The sequence below is a fragment of the Aythya fuligula genome, chromosome 2 (assembly GCF_009819795.1).
Source record: "Aythya fuligula isolate bAytFul2 chromosome 2, bAytFul2.pri, whole genome shotgun sequence".
Classification (NCBI taxonomy): domain Eukaryota; kingdom Metazoa; phylum Chordata; class Aves; order Anseriformes; family Anatidae; genus Aythya; species Aythya fuligula.
Window position 1 is genome coordinate 140,262,762 of NC_045560.1, and position 24,425 is coordinate 140,287,186.

At 40.3% G+C, this 24,425-nt stretch overlaps 1 protein-coding gene across 4 annotated transcripts in view; it reads left to right on the forward strand.

Annotated features, from left to right (window-relative positions):
- OXR1 (oxidation resistance 1) overlaps positions 1 to 24,425 on the forward strand; it is a 235,141-nt gene that overhangs the window by 82,301 nt on the left and 128,415 nt on the right. For 3 of the 4 annotated variants that reach the window (XM_032182428.1, XM_032182430.1, XM_032182431.1), the window contains exons 2-3: positions 9,077 to 9,242; positions 15,040 to 15,236. In XM_032182428.1, coding sequence (XP_032038319.1) covers positions 9,184 to 9,242; positions 15,040 to 15,236 — 256 coding nt within the window. In that variant the 5' untranslated portion in view covers positions 9,077 to 9,183. The remainder of the gene's footprint in view (positions 1 to 9,076; positions 9,243 to 15,039; positions 15,237 to 24,425) is intronic. The other variant, XM_032182429.1, reaches the window with a different exon arrangement.

Sequence of the window (24,425 nt, forward strand, 5' to 3'; positions counted from 1 at the left end):
TAAGGCAGTGGCTGATTTCTCACAAGGGCTCTAGATGGTCTGCAACATGAATAAGAATACTGTGTAAGTGTTTTTATGGTGTAGTGGTTTGGTAGATAACTACAGAAGAATGCTAGCTGTCTCCTCTCGAATCTCAACATGTGCATGTGCCTACTGAGCCAACTGGGCCTTAGAGCCATAGAATATCCTGTTTTGGAAGGGACCCAAAAGGATCATTGAGTCAAACTCCTGGCTCCACACAGGACCACTCAAAAATCAAACTATGTGTCTGAGAGCGTTGTCCAAATGCTTCTTGAATGCCATCAGGCTTGGTGCCATGACCACTTCCCTGGGGAGCCAGCTCCAGTACCTGACCACCCTCTCAGTAAAGAACCTTTTCCTCATATACAATCTGGACTTCCCCTGTCCCAGCTCCAGGCCGTTCCCTTGGGTCCTGTTGCTGTCACCAGAAAGCAGAGCTCAGCACCTGCCCCTCTCCTCCCCTTGTGAGGAAGCTATAAGCTGCCATGAGGCTTCCCCTCAGTTTCTTCTTCAATAAGCTGAAAAAAACAAGTGACTTCATCTGCTCCTCATACATCTTCCCCTCTAGATGCTTCACCATCTTTGTAACACTCCTTTGGATATTCTATAATATTTTTATGTCCTTATGTGGTGCCCAAAATTACACAGAGTGCTCGAGGAGAGGCTGCACCACTGTAGAGCAGAGCATGACAATGACTTCCCTCTATCAGCTAGCAGTGCCATGATTGATGAACCCCAGGGTATGGGCGGCCCTTTTGGCTGCCAGGGCATGCTGTTGACTCGTACTCAACTTGCTGCCAACCAGACCCCCAGATCCCTTTCCACGGGGTTGCTCTCCAGCCTCTTGTCCCCCAGTCTTTACATATAAGCCAGAGTTGGCCCATCCCAGGTGCAGAATCCAGCACTTTATCTTGTTAAACTTCATGTGATTGGTTGTTTCTCAGCTCTAATTTGTCAAGATCTCTCTGCAAGGTCTGTCCACCCTTGAGGGAGTCAACAGCTCCTCCTTGTTTAGCGTCATATGCAAACTTACATAGTATATCTTCAAGTCCTGTATCTGAGTCATTTATGAAAGCTTTAAAGAGAACTGGTCCTAAAATGGAGCCCTGCAGAACCCTCTAGTGGCTGGCCACCATCCTGATGTAACCCCATTTACTATAACCCTTTGAGCCCAACCCACCAGCCAGCTGTTCACCCATCAAATTATGTTTTTGTCCATCACAACATCACAATATGTTTTTCTCTTTGGCCACCCATAACCGTCCTCCATAGATGCTGAAGGAGATACAGTTTTGATGTGCTGGGAGGCTGAAAAGCGTTTGCGTACCTTAATACCTGCAAATCTGATCCTTCTGATCCTTCTGTTTACTATTCAATTTCAAATTGTCAGCTGGAGATTTACATTGCACGTGTTAAAAAAAAAAAAAAAAAAAAAGTTGGATGCTGTCTCAATATGACATGCTATGTGCATTGGTCTCCTTCCCAGGACAGAGACAGCTGTGTTGTTCCCATGGTCCTACGGGTCCTAAATATGCTGCTAAGTCTGGGCTTCAGAAATAAACAGCTAGTTTATTAAGAATGAAGAGTAACACACTTCATCGTGCTGCTCTTTGTTTTAAGTTAATTGAATGGCAACACCTGTCTGAAGAAAGTTCATCTTCTGAGAAAATACTGACAAACCTGATAACTACAGCACTTGACTTCACGGTTGCTTTATTAATTACCAGCTTAAAAACAAACCCTTCGATCTATATTTAACCGAACTGTTAAACAGTTTTAAACAACTTTTTCAATATTTATTGTTACCATTAGTATGGATTTAAAATAAAAGACTCCCGTTCTCTTTTAAACTATTACCTTTCCTCATGTTAAATTTTTGCTTAATGGTGTAGAAAGAGGCTATTTATTTTTATGGTAGGAAAGACTGGAAAGTATCTTTTGTTATTTAAATATTAAATTTATAGAAATCATTTTTAATCATATGTTTGTTTGTTTGTTTTTAATCCCTACATCTTTATATAAATCTGAACTGCATAAGTACTGGACTATATGTTTATATTGTCTGTCATTCAGCTTTTTGCTGCAGCCATGTTGTCAGTGAAACGCCCACCCTATCTGCTTCAATCTCAGGCCACACAAATGTTTGTGCACCCCTACTAGCCCCAGTCCTGGAAGAGTGCACAAGATTCAGAGCACTTGCTGCAGTGTCCAGAAGGAGATCTGGTGGTGGCAACTTCTTGTGTAGTCTACAAGTGTCCTAATTCCAGTCAACAAGAAAAATCAAAGTGAATGCTGACAGGTTTTTAAAAGACAAATATTTTAAAACAGTGGAAGTCTGCTATCTAAATCTCCGGTGCCTTCCAACAGCCAGCAATATGCTTTGATCATTGTGGCACCAAAGAGCAGTGGCTTGATAACAGGGTGCCAGCAGAGAAGAAAACAGGATTACAAGGGAGGACCTGAAAGGCTGGACTAAGTTGGCTTAAAAGGCAAGGGGGCATTTCATTTGAAAAGAAAGCTGAAAAAAGAAATTGACTGTCATGATTCTTAGTTTAAAATGAAAGCTAAGAAGAGGAGAAAATTGCCCTGATGGGAATGAAGAGAGCCTTAACAGCCTTGATAAAGTTAGTAGGCATGGTCCGTTGTGAACCAACATCCAAGTAATATTTGCATAGTGTGGGATAAGTACCTCCTGCCTACAGCTGTGCTGACCTAGAAGTTACCAAGAGTGGAAATTTTTACTGTGATCACGACACATTGTTTTCTGTCCCTACAGTTAGGGTATTGTAGTCCTGTATGCCCCTATAGTAGTCCTGCATGTCCCTATAGTTAGAGCAATTAGTAGTGAAACATCAAACTTTCTCATGATGTAAAAATTTCATATTCATGAAGAGCTTTAGATTTCCTTCTTTTTATTTTTTATTTCTTTTTTCTTTTTTTCTTTTTTCTTTTACCATAGTTCATTGTGCCCAGAATAAGTTTTCTTAGGTTCAGTTTGCCCCTATCTCTGTGCTTGCCTGAGCCCTTTCCTTCCCACTGAGGGCTGCTCGTGCCCTCACTCCTGCAGTCCTTCTGCTCTTCCAACAGAGCTTCCCCAGGTTTGTGGTTGTTTGTGTGACCCAGTGGTGTATCAGGAGAAGGTTTTTATGGGCTGTGCTCAGAGGGTGCAGACATAAGGAAATGTCTTTACAACCTTTATGCTCTCGTGGGCCCAAAGCAAAAAGTTGTTAAAAACGTTCCTCCTACTACCACAGAAGTGAGAAATAAAACAGTCATGTGGGCTTTCTTTCACTTCCTTCCTTCTTTCCTTCCTTCCTTCCTTCTTTCCTTCCTTCCTTCCTTCCTTCCTTCCTTCCTTCCTTCCTTCCTTCCTTCCTTCCTTCCTTCCTTCCTTCCTTCCTTCCTTTCTTCTTTCTCTCTTTCTCTCTTTCTCTCTTTCTCTCTTGTTTGTTTTGGTTTTGTTCATTTGCTTGTTTTTATTTGGTTTAGTAGGTAGACCCAGTTCCACAATCTATTGTTCAGGTGTATGTTTCTTCTCATATAGAGGTTTGAGTAGTGTGGGTTGTTATTTATCAAATTACCTTGTGGCTTTGCTTACTTTTTGGGATGACATGACATGAAAATATAAATGCTCGAGAAAGCTTTTTCTCAATAGATGCAGTTAACAGTCTAATTTTCTAATTGCTTCTAATGAGACCTACACGTGGCTCTGGACCTCTGCCTACCATGTGGCTGAAGCATCCACATGAATATGGATCTGGATCCCTACAAGTCCATGGGTCCGGATGGGATTCATCCCCGGGTGCTGAAAGAGCTGGCGGATGTCATCGCGGAACCTCTATCGATTATTTTTCAACGATCCTGGGAATTTGGAGAGGTCCCGGTAGGCTGGAAGCTGGCAAATGTTGTGACGATTTTCAAGAAGGGTCAGAAAGAAGACCCTAGCAATTACAGGCCTGTCAGTCTCACGTCAGTGCCTGGTAAAATCATGGAGAAGTTGGTTCTCGGACTTACTGAGGCGCACCTGGGGGACAAAGCAGTCATTGGTCCCAGCCAGCATGGGTTTGTGAAGGGTAGGTCCTGCCTAACTAACCTGATTTTCTTTTATGATAAGATCACCCGTATGGTGGACCAAGGGAAACCAGCTGATGTGATTTTTTTGGACTTCAGCAAGGCTTTTGACACGGTTTCCCATAGGATCCTACTGGACAAAATGTCCACCATACAGCTAAATAAAAACATTATACGATGGGTGAGCAATTGGCTAACGGGCAGGGCCCAAAGGGTTATGGTAAATGGGGCTGTGTCAGGCTGGCGGGCGGTCACCAGTGGGGTCCCTCAAGGCTCCATTTTAGGGCCGGTACTTTTCAATATTTTTATAAACGATCTGGATGTAGGAATAGAAGGTATTTTGAGCAAGTTTGCTGATGACACCAAACTTGGAGGAGTTGTGGACTCAAATGAGGGCGTTAAGGCCTTGCAGAGGGATCTGGACAGGTTGGAGAGCTGGGCGATCACCAAGCGCATGAAGTTCAATAAGAGCAAGTGCCGGGTCCTGCACCTGGGACGGGGAAACCCTGGCTGCATGTACAGACTGGGCGATGAGACGCTGGAGAGCAGCCTAGAAGAGAGGGATCTGGGGGTCGTGATAGACAGCAAGTTGAATATGAGCCAGCAGTGTGCCCTGGCAGCCAGGAGGGCCAACCGTGTCCTGGGGTGCATCAAGCACGGCATCGCTAGTAGGTCAAGGGAGGTGATTGTCCCGCTCTACTCTGCGCTGGTGCGGCCTCACCTCGAGTACTGTGTGCAGTTCTGGGCACCACAGTATAAAAAGGACATGAAACTGTTGGAGAGTGTCCAGAGGAGGGCTACGAAGATGGTGAAAGGCCTTGAGGGGAAGACGTATGAGGAACGGCTGAGGTCACTGGGCCTGTTCAGCCTGGAGAAGAGGAGGCTGAGGGGGGACCTCATCACAGTCTACAACTTCCTCGCAAGGGGTTGTCAAGAGGCAGGAGACCTTTTCTCCATTAACACCAGTGACAGGACCCACGGGAACGGGGTTAAGCTGAGGCAGGGGAAATTTAGGCTGGACGTCAGGAGGGGGTTCTTCACAGAGAGGGTGGTTGCACACTGGAACAGGCTCCCCAGGGAAGTGGTCACTGCACCGAGCCTGTCTGAATTTAAGAAAAGATTGGACTGTGAACTTAGGCACATGGTCTGAACTTTTGGGTAGACCTGTGCGGTGTCAAGAGTTGGACTTGATGATCCTTAAGGGTCCCTTCCAACTCAGGATATTCTATGATTCTATGATTCTATGAATACAGGATAGCCTCGGGTCCTCAGTCAGCCCTGCAGGCAGTTTTAGGGGCTGTAGATAAAATGCTGATAACGACTTTGCCATGTTCCTAACCTTGGGTGGACAGAGAGCGTGCTGTTCGGGGTTAGTCTGAGCTGAATACTTAGAGTAGGATGGTCTATTGATGGGAGGGTAGGAGAATACGTTTGTTGAACTATAAAATATTCCTGTATCTTTGATGACCTTTCTCTCCCATCTGGTATAACCTTGGCTAACTGAATTTATGAATCAGAAATACAAGAACAAGACAAATATTTTTTCAAACTTTTATGGCTATTTCCCAGCAAAATTCTCTCAAGAGAAAAAAAGTGGCTTGAATACAATAAGAATATAATAAGAAAGTCAGTATGTTTTCAGTGGAAAGTGTGTTAGATAGAATAGAGTAGTTTAGCCAGAAGAGACTTCCAGAGATCATTGAGTCCCACTGCCTGACCACTTCAGGGCTAAACAAAAGTTAAAGTATATCAATGAGGGCATTAATCAAATGCCTCTTGAACATTGACAAGCATGGGGCATCATCCACCTCTCTAGGAAGTCTGTCCCAGTGTTGGACCACCTTCACAGTAAATAATTTTTGCATTATGTGCAGGCTGAACCTCCATGGTTCAGTTTTATGCTTTTTCCTGAAATAATACCATTGTGTTCTGCCTAGCAAATAATAGTTAAGAGAAAGAAAAGGAGAAGGAGAAGGAGAAGGAGAAGGAGAAGGAGAAGGAGAAGGAGAAGGAGAAGGAGAAGGAGAAGGAGAAGGAGAAGGAGAAGGAGAAGGAAATGATATCAAGCTCATTTTATACAATCTATACATTTACTGCACATTGCATTAAGGTGTTAAAATTATACTTACTATTCAAAATACTTGAATTATATATGAATTGAAAGGCCAAATCTGAATTCTCCTTTGGCTATGGTGATGAAAGATTTCTCATTTTGCCTAGCTTCTAACTTGTCTTTGACAAGTAAGGTGCTTCTGCAGAGATTTATCTGACATTATTAAATCCTGCAGAGTACTTTGAGAACCAGTTTATGTTTCCAGCAAGGAGAAATGCTAGATGTTTCATTCTCCTCAAGGAACAGCTTCTGTCCCTCTTCACTGTAACAAGCCTGTCCTTTGTGAGATGGTGTTAATTGCTTCATTTTATGAGCTGCTTTTTGTCATGTGAGGGCTTATGGAAAGATATATTATGCACAGATTGCAAATCTATGTAATATTTATTTCAAGACTAACCTATACTACAATACTATGAAAACATGGTATTTGTACAAATTGGGTAACTGAGGTGCCTCAGAATGGTGTTGTTTGGCTTGCAGTTCAAGTTTGTAGCCTTTGTCCAGTCTTGTCATTGCTCTTGACTCAGTGAAGTCAGGTGGGTGCTTCCAAAGACCTCTAGGTATTACATGTTTTTTCAGTCCTACATCTGTGTAATGTTCTTCACCAGGTTCTTAGAAAAGTGGAACAGCAATAATGCCTTCCACATGCATTCTTGTAGGCCCAGTGCCGGGTAGGACATGGATGGCTTTGGGCAAGGAGTGCCTTGAACCTCAGTGTGAGGAGCACTCTTATGGCTCTAGGAAAAGGAGAGGAGTCTCCATTTGGGAAGGACCACGAGGAGGGGTTGAGTGATTGCCTGTGAGGTGGGTGACTTCTGTCCTGGATTAACCCCGACAGTCTAGTGACAGCTCATGAAGTGTCAGTCTCTTCACTCTCTATACTGTGTCCAGTTGCTTAGGCTGAAGATGGTGGTTCTTGCCTGCTGCAGCTGGTCCCAGGACTGGTGGTCCCAGTTGGTTCCAGGCTGCCTGGCAGCCCTGTGTAACGTGAGAGAGGGGTGTCACGGTCTGACAGCACAGGTGCCCAGGTGCAGGAGGGGGTGCCACCCTGAGGATGGGGAGGATGCAGAATCACTGGTCTCCAGTTGTCTGAAACCACTCCAGCTGATGGGCTATTACACAGCCATGCCCCTGGCTGGGTGTCACTCACAGTTTATTTATTTCCTTTTCCTCTTTTACAAAATACCTTAAAAACTTACCCAATGATTTTCAGTGAAGAAATCAGGATGTTTAATCCCATGTATGTTTTGTGGAATAAAAATAATAATAAATAAATTGGTTCTATATCTTGAAAGAAGTGTTTAAGTTGTTTCACTGTTTACATTTCAAGTTGCATGAGCTACTGAGCAAGGCAGAAGAATGAGCAGATTTGTATTTTTATGTCTTAGGACAAGCGTATCCACAGTATTTTCTTTTAACATGAGCAGCAGTTGCCTGCTGTGCTGATGCTTATTTGCTGAGATGGTAGAACTACAGTGCACAAATCTGTGCTGCTGTATGAGTGTTGTAACTTCCAACCTCCTTTTCTGCCTCTTTGAGAAGTTAAAAGGCCCTTTTCCTTCCAAATTTGACTACATAAATGTATGCACGTTATGATTACATATATTGTGGCAATGCTGGGAACATTAAGTGCCCAGGGGTATTGCTGCTGACTTGTAAACAACTTGGAAAACAGTCAAGCCTAAGGTTGGACTCAAAAAGAAATGCAAATGCAATTGCCTAAATAAAAGGCTATGGATAAAGCAGCTTTTTTAATGTATAAATTACTTACAGTTAACACAGAAAACAAGAGATTTTATGATAAAGTTTAATAAATTATACAGAAAAATGCTACAAGTTTATATGGCTTCAGTGTAGGTGAGGTATTCCATGCATCTCAGAGTATGTCAAGCTGCTTTCAGACCACTGTCTCCACATTTTTGAAAACTTTGTGAATTCTGTATTTGGGGGAAAGATGACAGTAGTACAGGATTTGGTCCTGCCAGCCTGAAAACCTCATGTTAATGGTCAGAAAAATGGGATCTGGGGCTGGTTGCATAGCCTGTAACAAAGAGATTTCAGAAATAGCTCATTCTAATCAGGTGAAGTAAAGTCTTTTCTCAGTGATACAGCCTTAAAATAGTTTGGACTGTTTGAATCCAGTCCTTATATACAAGGTTGCATTGGAAATAATGCTGCAGCATTAATGAGACAAACATGAATTAAGTGGAAATTGCCATTACTTTAAACCATTATGCAAATTTTTCTGTGCAGAATATGACAGAGCTGGAAATTTCAAGACCCATGCAAATTTTACAAAAGTAGATTTGCATAAAGCATTGGAAGAGCTTTTGTGAAAATGGAACTAGTGGGAGTTATTTAAATAACAGTATAGCAGCTATTAACAAAATAGCAAGATCCAAAATAGTAATTTACTTTTCACATCTCTTCTAAAACATGTCCAGAGATAAGATATCTGTCAGCAAATAGTACAGTGTTGCAACCCACCCTCTCAAAATCCTAAAAGGAAAGATCAAGAAATTTTTATACCTGACAAAATACGCTGCCTAGTTGCTGAGCATATTATTTCCACCATGTAAAGCAGCTGTAAAATATTATACAGTCATGGTGAAGCCATATGATCTTGAGCTCTTAATCATTTCAAATGCTTACAAAGTAGAAAAATAATGATCTGTATACACTGTGACTATCTGAGTTATTGTGTATTTATCATGATTGCTGCCATCTTCTGCCCCATCATCATCATCATCACTGCCCTCTCCACTGCTGCCCTACCTCATCCTCCTGTGAATGCACATCTCCAGGACCATCTGTGGTGCATAGAGTGTGTTGAATCCTTTGCCAGCGGACTCACTAACGCTTCTCTCCCAGGCAGTGAGAATGCCTTGTCCCACTTGAGCCACAAGCGGATTCTGGATTCTCCTGCTTGGAGTAAATGGATGTAACCTGGCAGCAACCAATCTTTATGTCTTCTGTAAATGATCCTCCAAGGGTTTACCTGTAGCAGTGCTGTCATGCTCCCAGGAATAATCACAAGGTTTGTGTGCATTTTCGTAAATCTTTATTCTGTGGTGTGCCTTTGAAACCCATTAGGCACAAGCATTGTCTACAGAGCTTTGTTAAAAGGTCACATCATAAAAAATTGTTTTTCGACAGTTTGGGTATTCTTCATCTTTCCCCCTGACACCTTGTGGCAACTTGTGTTTTGGCATAGTCATTTGGTACGGAATGATGTATGGTGGTACTTTTCCTGCATGTACGGGACCACATCTCTGAGGCTGACTGGGAAGTGGAGAGAGGGTGGGCTGGGTTTGCTGTCTGGAGTTCTGGTGACTATCAACCCTTGTATTTGCATGGTAATGTTTGATACTGTGTGTAAAGGAGCAAAAAAAAGTGTTTTATATTGCTCTGCATGCTCGAATACAGATGGTGGGGGGACATTGAGAAAAATATAGCTGTTGTGCCAACACTGTTTTCTTTCCTGAAGCTAAGCTGGATGTTGCATTGTTAATAAATACCTACTGCTTTGAATTGCTCTTTGGGCTGTGTAGGTGTGAATTAAATTCTAATCTTTTCATAATGCCACCTGTGCGAAGGTCTTCTTGTTTTCTGCCATCAAATGATCTCATAAGCTGCTTGCGTTATCAGAAAGCTCTGCTGCATGGTCAATACCTACGGTAATATTTTGAAGGGCTTTTCTCTTTTCTTGTTTACTGTCAAGCATCCACTTCAGCGGTGTTGTATGTTCTAGCTGCTTTGTGTTGTTTGGTTTTGTTTCCCTCTGCAATTCGTAATGACCAATTCAGATTTGAATTGCAAGTGTGTCGCACTCAGCTGCGTGCAGTGCTTAGAGAGGAGTGGTACTCCGGGACAGTATCAGAGGCAGCGCATGTACTGAGTGGCTGTGAAACCCCTCTCTACCTTCCAGCCATCCTTGGTTCAAGGAATTTCCGAGCTGAAGGTTGCCTTTGTGTATCTGCATGCTTGATAGCCCATAATGGATGTTTCCTCCCTGACTTGTGTAATTCATTTTCGTACTGAGTGATACTCCCAGCCTGCACAATTATTGCCGTCATGCAATTATACACAGTTCAAAGAAGGACAACTGTTTGTTTATTTCAGACCTGCTGCTTGCTTTCATTTGGTGCTTCTTATATCTCCTGCTGTGAAAGTGGTGAAAAATCATTTCCTCCTGCTCGCCTGGTCCACTGCTGATGGCTGCGGAGATCCCTGCCCTGCTCCCAGCCATTGGCTCCTTCTTGCACTGAGCAGCCGCAGGCTGCTTCGTCTCTCTTTGTGAGCTTTGTGAGGAGCTGTCTCATCATCACTGCTGTTGGGTTTCTTTTCTTTTTTCTTTTTTTTTTTTTTTTCTTTTCTCTGTATCATTCTAATTCTGCCATCTTCTCTTTGCGAGGGCATGGCCAGAGCTGCAGGTGGTATTCCAGAGCATTAAACAAACCATTTTCCAGCAGACTTACAAAGCATTGCCTTCTGCTGCAAGTGTGCTGAGGGAGCCTCACATGGAAAGTGGAGCCAGTCTGGAAGAGCTGAAGCAGGCCACAGGTCCTTTACCTGATGCATTGCAATTGCCATGGCAGTCCAAAGTGCCAGCCACCTGCAAATGCAGATTTGTGTGGAGGCTGGGCAGGATAACAGGGAAAAAAAGTAACAAATAACTTGTCTCAGGCATTCTTCTGTATATGAGTTGCCAGATCTTTTCAGTGGTGTGTTGAAAACAGAGGACAAAGTTTGTGTTTTCCAGGATCAGATAAAGCCTGGCTGTTGACATTGCTTTAAATCACATTTCTTGCTAGAAAGAAATCAGATTCATAACCAGCTTTTCTGGGCACTCAAAAATACCACATGAAGAATAAGCATCACTTTTCAAATGAATGATTTTGTTTCTCCTATTAACTGTGTGGAAAAATCTCTGGAATAGTCACAGAGAGCACAGGGACTTGTTTTGTATTCAGTAGGTAAAAACAAGTTAGGCTTTCCTCCAAATCTTTGTAAGACATTTTTACTTAGAAATTCTTAAATAACAAATTGTACAGATTTCCAGCCCCTGGGATGCTTTGTATGCTTGCTTGTTTCCACCATACATAGTTTAAAAGCATTCATTTTATTTATTTATTTATTTTTCCCTTTGGATAGGACTGCCAGCCATGCTTGTTTCAAGATCTGTTTAGAGAATGATGCCTTATTTTTTCCATAATGCTTTACCAAAAAAAATCAGTTTGAAGTTATAAAAAGAAAACATGCATGGATTGCATTAGAAACCGAGGGAGTTTGTGACAGTGTCAGGACAAAATGCTAATGCTCTTAAAACCTATAGCAGACATCCCAGTAACTTCACCAGCCCCAGGATTTCTTGACTTTCCATATGTACTGACTGCCTAGAGCCCTCTGTGGTCAGTGCCTAACCACCTGACAGACTTTTTGCTTTTAGAGGGAAATGTTTAGAATCCATTCAAAGTGACCTGTCACGGGAGGTGCTGCTGGGGAGCGCGGGGAGCCAGCTGGCCAGGCAGAGGTAAAGCTGGAGCCATCTGTTGGGCTGTTCATAAGCTGTGGTGGAAAACTTTGCATGGGGAGAATGGAAAGAGAAATAAAGAGGAAGTTCAAAAGCTGGTCAGTGTATAAGTTATATCATGCAGCTTGGAGATGCACATCCCTCCTGGCTTAGCTAAATGAGCAGACCCTCTGCAATCAGGAACCGGCAGGATGCTGAGAGGCAGATCTGGGCGCTGTGCCGCTGCCGGGCAGGTCAGAGGCACCAAGGGGTGACTGTGCACAAGATCTCTGATGGCTGGAGCTACTAGGGTGTGTGACATCTGTTCTGAGGAAAATACAGGGAGATATAAATGGAGAAAATGTTTTTTAATGGGTTATTAGTAATAGTGCAGTTGAATTACGCTGATAGATGTGTGAAACGTGTGTTGTGACAGGGCTGTCTAAAAATGAGGTGCTGCTCAGCCATTAAATCAGCCATGTACCAAACAAACACTGTACCTCCAGACCCAGTCAGTAGCAGCTGAGTAATCCCTGCTATAGCCCTGTTTGAATGTCAGCCCAGGATGGGCTGTCTCAATTAATTGCCAGTAATCGGGCCTTCATACTCATTTGATGTTTCCATTGAACTTACAGATTTTGTTGTGAAGGTGCCTTAACACTGAAGTGAGACCACTGCCATACTTCACAGAAACCACCACTAGCCAAGGGGCGGCAGTAATGACCTCCTAGGGATTCCACACCTCAGAAAGACTGCAGATTTTACTTTTATTTGTTAATCATTCCCCCCCTTCCCCAGAACTTTTATAATTTAAGGATAGCTACAGAAAAAGAAATTTCTGACCTTTCTAATTCAGATCTCAGTGAAGTTAGAACTGTGCCCTTGCCACTGAATGTGCATTTCCAAGTCCTGCCCATGGAGTGCTGACTTTGAAATCCTTGCTGGCATTTTCTCTGCCGTCTGGCTGCAGCAGCGTCATTTGGGGTCACACCAAGCAATACTGCAAGACTTGTGTTGCCTGTTGTTGAAATCTTAGTTGAAGGCTGCTACGGAATACATGAAGTAAAAGATAAAAACACTTTGCACAGCATTTCTTCTATCTTATATTTGTTTTTCTACAAGACAGCCTGAAATAAATCAGGAACAGGGAATGTGATCCTGAAGCATTTCACGTTCAGATTTCTTTCTGTCAGAGAATAAATCGTGTCTCAGCCAGTGCACCTTTAAATAATAAATAAATAAATAAATAGGGCAGGGGGAAGCAAGCATAGCACAAGGCCAGTAATAAAGCAGGGTGCTGGAAAAGGGTCAGCCTTACAAAGAATTAGTTTTCCTGGCTTCAAAACATCCACAGAACTCAAGGTTTCTTTGCAAGGCATTGCAGTCCAGTGAAGATGCATTTCAAAGACAGAGTAAGTGGCTCGTTTTTCTAAAGACATTCCTATAAACTTCTGTCCTCACTTGAACCTGTGTTCAGAGTAAATAACTATTTCTTTTTGCACATTAATTTGCTATAGGCATTTGAACCCAGTCCTTCATTAATCATGTCACCTAATAAAGGTTGTGTGGTCTTTTGCTGTTCAGGTGACAGGTATTATCCCTTTATTCCTTGTTGATTCCAGAAGAACAGACACAGTATATTTGTAGCAATCTGGTATTCCCCCCAGTGCAGCAATCTATTTTATTAATTGGACTGCCCTTCAGATGGCCTTGGTGGCCAAGAAAGTGCTCATTATATTGCTGAGAATGTATATCATAATGGTATTTTTCCACTTCTACCATTTATTTCAATGTGCCTGCCGTCTGTCTTCCTCTGAGGCAGAGTATTGGCACAGGCATAGAAATACATAATGCGGAACATATGTACACTTATTGATCTTTAGGTCTCACTTGCCTTGGTTTGAAATTATGGAGGTAATAAACACTTTGTAGCTTCTTTGCACACAACATTTTTGCACAGCACGGAAGCAAGGCTCTGTAACCTACGGAAATAACAGTGGATGCTTGGGTCAGATGTAGAACATCATTTCTCAAAAACTAGTGATTTTCTTCTGCAAAGTCATCCTTTAAACCTCCAAGGGTTTCAAGTGGTAATGAATTTTATATATATATATATATATATATATATATATATATATTTTATTACGAATATGGCATATTCAACAAGGTAGCAGATTTTAACATCATAATAGAATACCAAGTTAACCAATGAGTCGATTAAAAAAATATATATTGCCTTCATTTTAGGTAAATACCTTTGATCATCTGTGATCACATGTGCTCAAATACTACTCAAAAACTTCTCAAAACAAGATTTCTAGAGTGTCATTTCAAATAACAGTTTTCTTTTTTTTCTCACACCATGTTAGTCAGAGAGTTTGCCCTGCCCAGTCTTAGTTATGGCAGAACTGTGGTGATTTAGTGATGGGACTGTATTTAAAACTTCTTCAAAGTGGGATTTGAGAGTTTTTGTGTGTCTCTGTCCTGCAGAACCCTGAGGAAGTGTTTGGGGAGCAGACGTCATTTTCCTTGACTTCAGCAAGGCTTTTGACACCATCTACCAAAATATTCTTGTATCTGAGTTATGATGTTATGTCTGGATGTGTGGACAACCAGATGGGTAAAATAAATAAATAAATAAATATGGTCAGGTTCAGAGAATAGTGGTTAATAAGTCAAATTCTGCCTGGATGCCATTAATGAGCTGAGCAGCACTGATTTCTTCTGCAGGAGAGAGTATTTCTCTTCCTCTGCCCACTGCTGTTACAGTGCACAAAGTGGCATCAGAGGTTAGTGGGAGTCTTGAATTTATGTGAGAAACAACACATTAAAATTACTACAGAGTGAGAAATGCAGTTGTAGAGCTACAACTGAATTCAGATCGTAAGTCAGCTCCTTTCTCTTGGGGCTTTCAGCAACTTTGTGCAAATGATTTAATTTCTTTGTATTCCCCTTGTCTGTGGAAATTTAAGCCAAACAAATGTAATGATAGGTTAATTGTATCAGCTCATCTTCTCTGGAATGGATTAGGGACTGATCCTACAAGCAGCTCAGCAGGCTGATCTGAGGGCAGTTCATTTGCAGCTACGTGTGAGCTGCAATAGGATGAGACGTAACTGCTGTAACTGATTTAGCAGGAGCTGAAAGGGGAAATTACTACAAGGCCTAATTTACCACTGCTATTCTTCTGTGTTGTGCTGGGACATGCATGAATTGTGTACAGTGAATATGGTGGTGTTATTCTATATTAAATAAAGCAGATTATAAAATCTAGCTGTAGAACAAAGATTAATAATACCTTACTGCCTTAAATTGTCTTTAGATTAAAGAAAAAGTCACAGTCGGTGGATATTAGTGGGCCAGGATGCAACCCAGTGGCAGCTGAAGCTCAGACTCCTCAGCCCAGTAAATCTTTGCTTGCCACTAAGGCAACAACTTCTGAGGAGGAACAGAACAACACCACGAATACCCAAAGGCGCAACACACGGAGGAGTGAGTTGAAGAGATATTACACCATCGGTGAGTTTTCTTTCACAGAAAAAATCAAATATGCTCATTAAAATCGCAGGGATTTCCTATTTACCTGTGCTTTATTTCTTTTAGTTAATTGTGTTTGGCTGTTAAGGTTTACAAATGCCCACAGCGAGCAATAAGATGTCATATCTTAATGCTGATGCCAAATTACCGTTAAGAATTAACCTGCTTTGTTTATCTTGCACAGTTTACAAGAATTCTTTCTTCAGCCTTTTTTTTTTTTTTTTTTTTTTTTTTTTTTTTTTTTTTTCCCTAAGAACAATTATTGAAGAAAACACAGAAGCAATTTGGGGAGGAATGTTATGGAAAGGATGTAATTGCCTTTGACAATCGATTGCATTAGAATTTAGGCAGAGATAATTTAGAATGCTCCTGCTTAGAAAGGATTTCCAGTTTGGAGAAGGCCTACTGAGCTTGGAGTACTTCTAGGAAAACGTAGCCAGGATTAATTAGGGGTTTCTGGATACCTTTTTCTGAATAATTTGGGTTTTTGGATATTCTCCTGAGATTTCAGTATCTACATGCTTCATAAAACTGTCTTACGCACCCTAGCAGGTGCTTCATAACTTGCTTCCCCATAAATCTTTTCAGGACTGGGCCTGACTGATTTCTTTGGTAAGATTTTTCTTCTTACCTGATTAAAACTGCACAAAGAGTGGCCTTCTAGTGTTTGTGCCTGGTACAGTAATGCTTCTGAGAGGCAGATATGCTAATGGGAGTTGTAAAAATAAGAGGGATGGATGCTAATGCTGTGCTTTGAACAGATAAAGAGTCAGCAGTTTTAAGAAAAAGAAGTTATGTATTTTAATTATGGGTTTGTTGGCTGTTGAATTACTGCAGAATAATGTGAGAATTTCATTCTGTTAAAGGTAAATATTTATGTGCCTTTAACTCATCTAAAAAGTAAAGAAAAATGTGTTGCATTAAACATTTCTCGTGTGTTACATCCGAATGCTTAAAATTGCCAATGTAGTTTCCTTCTTTAAAAACAATCTACACAACTTAATAATGAAGGATGTATTTTAAGTTGTCAATGGTTATATGTATTTGCAGTTTTTGATGTTCCTTGTTCAAAATGAGCTGTGGAATTGCCTTCCAAAAACTCATAGAAGCTTTGGCTATCTGCTTCCACTCAATCCTGTCTACCTCAACATAAACAAAAATGAGGCAAAGTGAAGTCATTGATGAGTTCATTAGCATCTTGGACATAGATTCCAAAATTATATTTAATACTCCCAGGTTTCACAGTCCTTCTTTGAAGGATATTCTATCCTATTATGTGTGAGAATAGCACCCTAAAATGGAATCCTTTATACATTAGTCTAGAATGTGTTTTCTGAGAAAGCATAGTTAAATCAGTGTACTTGAGTGATTCTTTTTTTTTATACTTTTAAATGTGCTAGGAAATACTGCTCTATGACTTTTTTTCTCATTCCTCCCAATAATCTCAAAGGCGTATCAAAGATATGCTGAGATTGTTTCATGCCTAAAGCAGGGGATGGGATGGGGGAGTTATCCTCAAGAGTAGTAATGAATGTAAAGATCCACCATATCATCAAAATGAGTTCTTAATTTAACTCAAGATTAAAGCTGTTATTGGAAAATTTACCATCAACCATTAAATGTTCTTCTGCCATCAACCAAATCCCAGTATTTGTATGGAGGCACTGACTCAGGTTTGCATTTATCTCCTTGTTAAATTTGACTTACCTGCATTTTCTGTTATGAACCTTTAAAAAATCATTGTAATGTGAACTCTACCAATATTAGAAACCTCGAGATGCTTCTAGTGATCACAGATTCTGAACACTAAATGCTCGTGAACCGATCTTGGTGTTGGAATAACAGAATGTTGCTCACACATTAGCTTAATTTGTCAAACATTGTGCAACACTTCCTTCAACAGACTTATGGAAGTGTTGATTGGACCTCTGAAGACCTCTGAAGGTTAGATAGTCTGATCTCCTGTTGGAAGTAGGATTTCAGCCAACAATAGATCAGAACAGCCAAAGCATTGTCTTGCCAAGTCTTACAAGTCTCTAGGGGTGGATATTGCATGGCGTCTCTGTGTACCCTGTTGCAGTGCTGGAACACAGACAGCGCGTCCACAAACAGCAACATTCAACAGGCAGCTTATCTGTAAACAGATGCTAACATTTGTGAACATCAGTTGTAGACCCTGGGGAAGTATAAAGGGAACAGACCGTAGAAAGTGGCCAAGCTTACATGTTTTTTTTTAAACAACATCTCCTAAGTACTGGACAAGGACCTACCCAGTATGGGAAAAAGGAAGTAAAAAGCTTGTGGGTTGAGATAAAGACAGTTTAATAGGACAGAAAAGGAAATGTAAAAATAGTAATAATAATAATAATAATAGTAGAATGTACAAAGCAAGTGATGCACAATGCAGTTGCTCACTGCCCACTAATCAATGCCCATCCCATCCCTGAGCAGTGATCCCCCCCAGCCTGACCAGAGAATCCATATTTATTGTTCAGCATGACACCGTATGGTATGGGACATCCCTTTGTCTGCTTTGGATCAGTTGTGCTGGTTCTGTCCCCTCCCAGCTTCTTGTGCACCCCCAGCCTCCCTGCTGGCAGGGCAGCATGAGGAGCTGGAAAGTCCTTGACGTAGTATAAGCACTGCTCTGCAACACAGAAACCATCAGCATGTTGTCAACATTGTTCTCATCCTAAATCCAAAACACAGCACCATACCAGCTGCTGGGAGGAAAATTAACTCCATCCTAGCTGAAATCAGGACAATATGGAACATGCCTAAATCACAAAGTGTCAGTACCAGCCAGTGTTACTTCATAGTACATAATGTTCAGATTTTACTGACAGGCAATCTGAAGAAATAAGAGTTTCTCTGTATCTTCACAAACATGTAATTATACATATTCCTGAATATTGTGAAAATGAAGGATTTCATCTTGGACAGCACAGTACTTTTATCAGATGAACATGTTTGCTGTACTGGCTAAATTGTTCTGGTATTGTCTTTGGACAGTATAATGTGAGAGAAACAATAGTTGTCTTCTTAAAGCTCCCATCAACTTCCTTGTCATTTAAGTTATGGCCTATGTGACCCCTTTGATTTAAACCTGCTTCAATTTCTTTGACGTGTCAAAAATTAATTTTAATACACAAAGTCTAAGCAAACAGTTTGTAGCTTTCTGAGTATGAAGGTAATGACACACCTGCAATGGGCAGGGAATCTGAAATAGGAAATACCAAATTCTAATGGTGTTTTGTGTACAGTTGGCTCTTAAATAGCTTAAACAAGCACATTAGACTTGTTGCTCACCTAATACAATTACACAGGGTTTTACCTTGTTTTGACCTTGTTTGCATGTTCTCTACTAAAAGCAATCAGTGTCCAAGATCAAGCAACATGAACTAATCATTACTGTGATAAATGGATTAAGAACATGTGTTGAAAATCTAATGATCTCAGATGGCTTTGCCTCTTTCATTTAAAAATTAGTATTCTGTTACATTAACCTCCAACCAAATTGTCAAATGACAGTATTAATGATAGTGACTAATGGAGCTTGAGTAAACTAATACCTGTTGTGTTTTGTGAAAAAACTCTCATTTTTCATGTTTGTTTTCAGTAACTATAATGATTTTCAAAGTACATTATAGATATAAGACCTGAGGTCAAATCTGGATATATAGAAGTTTAGTATTCATATTTATGCATGTATTTATATACATTTTTTTATGGTTTAAGATGTAAATATCAGCATATCTTTGCCTATTATACCTTTACTTCCAGGGTTGGCCTGATTTGTTAATGGCTGCCCATTGTATTTAATACATGCCAGCTGTGCAGCTTAATATTATGTGTAAAGAAATATGCAACCGGTTTTGCTTTACCAAGTTATGGAAAGAGTAAAATCAAAATTATTTATTTTTTTTTTGTTTGTTTGTTTGTTTTTGGATTTGCATGTGAAGAAAGCACTTCTCAGGTCTCTATATAAATTTCATTCTGCTTAACAGACCCACAGACACGTGGGCATTTACCTTGCACGCACATGCTTTGCAGAAGAAACTGTAGCAGCTTGTGTATGCTCTCATCTCAGTGAGCTGTTATAGCCAATTGTCTGACAGATTGTGTTTCTAAATATTCAGTAGCACCAGAGTTTGCTTCTCTCTTTCTCTTTCTTTCTCTCTCTGTCTCTCTCTGTCTTTCTCTCTTTCTTTCTTTCTCTCCTTCTTTTGTGTCACCTTATGCATACACAGATTTCCCTTGGACCTCTGGGAGTTGAATATGTATTGAGGAAGGAATATCCCGTCAATTCCAAGAAATTTTCAAATTTTATCAGCACTGCTCCTACTTGGTTCACAAGATACTGATTTTGCATTCCATCTTTCCCACAGGCAGCATCTCAGATGCTTTCCAAACTTTTTGAGTGCACTTCTAAAAAGTGGGGAACAAAATAGGTAAGAGAGGGGAGGAAGAAAAAGCAACAGGGAACAAGTTGTGTGCTTGGATGAAATGAAACAGAAAATGGAGAGTCAGTGAGGGGGAGAAATAACTCTTCCATATGGCAGGCTCAGCAGGCAGGAGGGCTCCTGCAGCTTCACTGCTGAACTGGTGTGAAGAAATTGAGTGGGAACTCCTAGATTAATAAGGCGAGTGTAGGAAAAACAGTCTGCATGGTGGCTGGTTAAAGTTTTTCAGAGAACTCTAGAAACAGTACCAAAGACACTTAAAAATAAAAACCTAAAATTAGAGTTTTTAGATGCCTCTGGCACTTAAAAATTCAGGCCAATTTATTTCTGAAGTGCTTGTTGTGGAGCAACTCCCCCAAAAGAGAAGAAGTAGGTATCTGTCTGGGTCTTCACCATTCAAAAAAGTGGGCTGGAATACTTTACAATTCCATACAATTTTATGGGTAGCTGAATTCAAAGCAATAAGGCTGTATAAGCTTACTGCCATGTCCAGGCTACAAGTAGCTCTTCCTAGCTGGTGTGCAGTTAGCACGGGTGCAGCATCACAGCTGTGTTGCTTGCAGGACCATACTGCAGGTCTCTTCATGGCCTGATGCCTAAAATATATGTTCAGCAGCTTGTTAAGGAGACTTAAGTACCTAATATTGTTGCACTATAAAGACACATGCTTGAGGTGTATTACCTGATTCCCATTTAGCCATGAATACTGTAGTGTGTAGTGCTTACATGCCTCTAGAGGATGCTGCCTGTCTACCTGGTAACCTGGGTCTTGTAATGAAAAAGGCCTCCTTTTATTCTGTTAGCTATTACAATAAACCCACAATAGGTTAGATCAATTATATAGCATTATAATGGTTGCATAAAGATTTTTTCCTGACACCAGGATTTGGGCGAAAGAAATCACAAAGCAAAACAATAGTTCAAAGTAGAAAATGTTGTTAGAGTACATGGCTGGGGGGAGGAGAAATAATGCAGCAATTTTTATTAGAACATAATTTTTTATAAAAGCTTTAATGCAAATGTTAATATGAAGACTTCTACTAGCACACCTTGTTTCAAGTAGAAGATAACTATCAACTATCTCAGGAGACATCTTGTGTTGGCATAGCCTCTATCTCCTATGGAAGGTATTGCTATTACAACTGCACACAGTGGTTCAGACAGAATGCATACACCTGTGTATGCACATGATATACAGAATGCTGACACTTGGGAAATATTAATTTCCAAGGTTCTCTTTGCTCCAGTTGTTCATTTGTTTTAAATTTATTACAAGTTCTACTTGAAAAAAATAGGAAAAGTCTTTTCTTCGTCAACCTCTCTTGCAAATGAGATTGCCAGGAATCTTAATAAAGAATGATTTTATGCTTGTTTGACATTACAATACTAGTACTCTTCTCTGCTGTAGGTATCTGTATTTATTTCTTGAATATAGACATTGCCTATTCAGAGCAGTAGAAGAATGCTGATATAAAATCAGTGTGGAAGAGAAATGAAGCGTTTGGGTTGAGCAGCTCTGAATAAATACATGTTACTTGACTAAGTCTCCAAAACAAATCAATACTAATTAATGCCAAAGTGCTAAATAGGAAAAGGCAAGAATTTCTTGTGAGTTCCCACTCTTCTGTGTGAGGGACAATGTTACAGTGGGCAGTCACTTCAAATTTAGTTGGGATTAGTTTAGTCGCTACAACTAATTTAGTACTTCAAAATGTATTGTTGTTAAAAGAAGATGAATCTTCCAAATAATGTAATGGGCTATAAATGTAAGTAATGACTTGTCACAAGGGTTGTTATTAATGCACAAAACAATATAATTGAGATTTTATACAGTGATATGAGAATCTAAAACAAAACTTTATTCAAGTGAAAAATAAGTTATAGTTCTTCCTGTTTTGAAAAGAAAAAAACAAACTGGAACTGATCAACTACTATTGATTGAATGTAACTATATATCTTACCCTTTTGATATGTGTTTTGGGTTGAGTCCAATTAGGTCATAAATTCTTGTCATGATTTGGAAGCATAAATAAATAGCATATTTGTTACATATGCAGTAGATACATTTTCTTTGTGCTTTCACATACATTCCAAGCTTCTTCCATAAATTTTGTATTTATTTTAAAATACGTCAAGGAAAACAGATAGTGTGATGAAGTGTAAATTTAGTAATAAATACTATAAACGTGGATGAATTCACACAATCTGTTGATATAAGATTCTTTGTTATGCAGTACATATTAGTACCTAATATGCCTGGACTGACTTTAGTTAGAGTCGTGATTTCTTATGTCATTTCGTATGGTGGAGCTTCATCACCCATGAATGAGCCTAGCAATGGTGGAGAGCCTTGGACCAGAGACATCAAGCTGAATCTGCTATTGGGTTCAGAACTGGAGGAGAAAATTACTGCACCTGAAAATACGTGTTTCCTTTTATCCCAGCTGAGAGTCTAATGGGGCTTATCTCATGAGACTAATTTCTATTGCAGTTGCTACATAAAAACATAGGTGGCTTCCTCTTGCCTTTGTCCTCAAAAATAAATACAAACCTTCTTTGGAGGTCAGACATTGTGTTTGTTTCTTTTTTTTAGTGCTCAAATTCCTTTCTGCTCTTAGAGATCTTACTTGGGACTCTCTTGAAATATCTTATTGCCCAGAGAAGCTGTGGATGCCCCATCCCTTAAAGTGAGGCTGGATGGGACTTTGAGCAAGCTGGTCTGGTGGGAGCTGTCCCTGCCTATGGCAGGGGGGTTGGAACTGTGTGGTCTTTAAGGTCCCTTCCAACCTAAACCGTTCTATGATTCTATGATTATACCTTTTATGGGACTCATTCTGATAATAATTCATGTGTTTACTGTAGAGAGGTTCTCCTGCAAAGAATACTCCACTTTCTTTCCAAACATATAATTGAAGGGATCTTCCTATTGTTTAGAAGTTGAATATATTTGCCTGTTCTCCTCTGCAGAACAAAATGTGGTTCATGTCTGTAGCAGCCTTCAAATTTTTCCTCTTTTTCACACAATCACCTTTCTTCTTTGGTGCTAATTCTAGCAAAGCTTGGCACGTAGGTAGGTATATTAGAGTTTGTTAGATGAGTGGAGTAGTTTGGTGCCGTAGACGCTGTAAATTTGATCTGTGTCCGCTTGCTTTCAGAGGAAGACAGATGGGAGATGAAGCTGCCAACTCTCTCTCACAGGATCCAGATGCAGATTGCACACATTTGCAGAGTCTGACACTGTCCCATTCAATGTACTTGCAAATTCCTTGTTGAATACTTGCTGCTTTTTGAGGAATATCATTCTGACTGCTTCCTTTCAAATACAATCTGAGAAACTTTTAGGAGAGGAGTCCATTTTCCAAGCACTTCATTACCTGTTTGTGAGTGATAAGGAAAAGGAAATAATTTGTGCAATGCGTGGCTAATAAGGGAAGTGGCTTTCATAGCAACAGTAACTATGCAAAGTTCTTATTCATTCACCTTTCATGAAAAATTGTGTTAGTGATTCAGATCACATAGCTACTCTGGATAAGCAAGCAAGCATTTGTTCATATCTTTGTTTTTCTTTTCTTTTTTTTTTTTTTTCCCTTTTTTTTAATGATTTAAAACTTGGAGCCATTTAAAGCCAGTTTTTAATGCCGTGTCCTTCTTTTGTCCTTTATATAGTCATGTATCTTTCGAATATAAATGAGTTCTGAGCTATAGAGACAGCATCCACCAGAAGAGTGATGTTTTCATCTCAGCACCTCCTGTTTCTTAGCATCCTGGTTTTGTTTTTAATCACATAGGTTGCTATCATATTATCTGCTAAGTCATTTTGTGCAAGATGTATTTCAGGATTTCATAATTTCCCTGCTTTACATCAGGACAAAGCTGATATCTTTTATTGTTCTATAGGCAACCTATTCAACTTACAAGGTCAGCCAATAGTACATCCTCTTGGGACACTAAAATTTGAATCTGAGGGAGAGAACTATACAGAAAGACTGATCTGACATGTAAGCTCTGGGCTAATACAGGGTGAATCACCTTCGGTCTCTCATTGGAAGTCTTCTGTATAAGGGAAAAATAACTGAAGAAAGGACCTGATTTCTCACACCTCAAATGTGCCTTGAGCACTGGTCTTTTGAGTATTGTGAAGCAGTGGAATCTTCCTTCTAGCAGCAAAAGAATGAACAAAGAAAATGAATGAATGAAAAGAAATGTGGGCTCATTGCAGAAATAGCTGGGTGATTTTGTGGTAGTAGATGCAGATAAGACTGAGGCTTTAGAGCCTGGAGAGAGGGTTCAGGGAAGACAGTAATTACTAGCAGTGGGAGAGGACTGAGTCAGAGATCACTTGAAGAAAATCTCAATCCATAGAAATTCATGGACACAATGGGATACATGCAAAGGATGCTGAAGAAGCTGGCTGAGGTTGCTGTGAGGCTGCTCTCTATCATCTTTGCAATGTCATAGATTTCATGGGAGATCTTTGATGATGGCAGAAAGTCAAATGCTACGTCTTTTGAAAGATGGCAATAAGCATTATCCAGGGAACTATAGGCTGTTCAGACTCACTTTTAGTTTCTAGGAAAATCATTGGGCAGGTCCTCTTTGAAGTTATTTCTGAACACGTGGAGGAGAAGCCCATGTGGAATAGCCACTATGCCTTTACTATGGATAAATCATGCTTGTTGAACCTTATTGCCCTCTGGGATGAAATAGT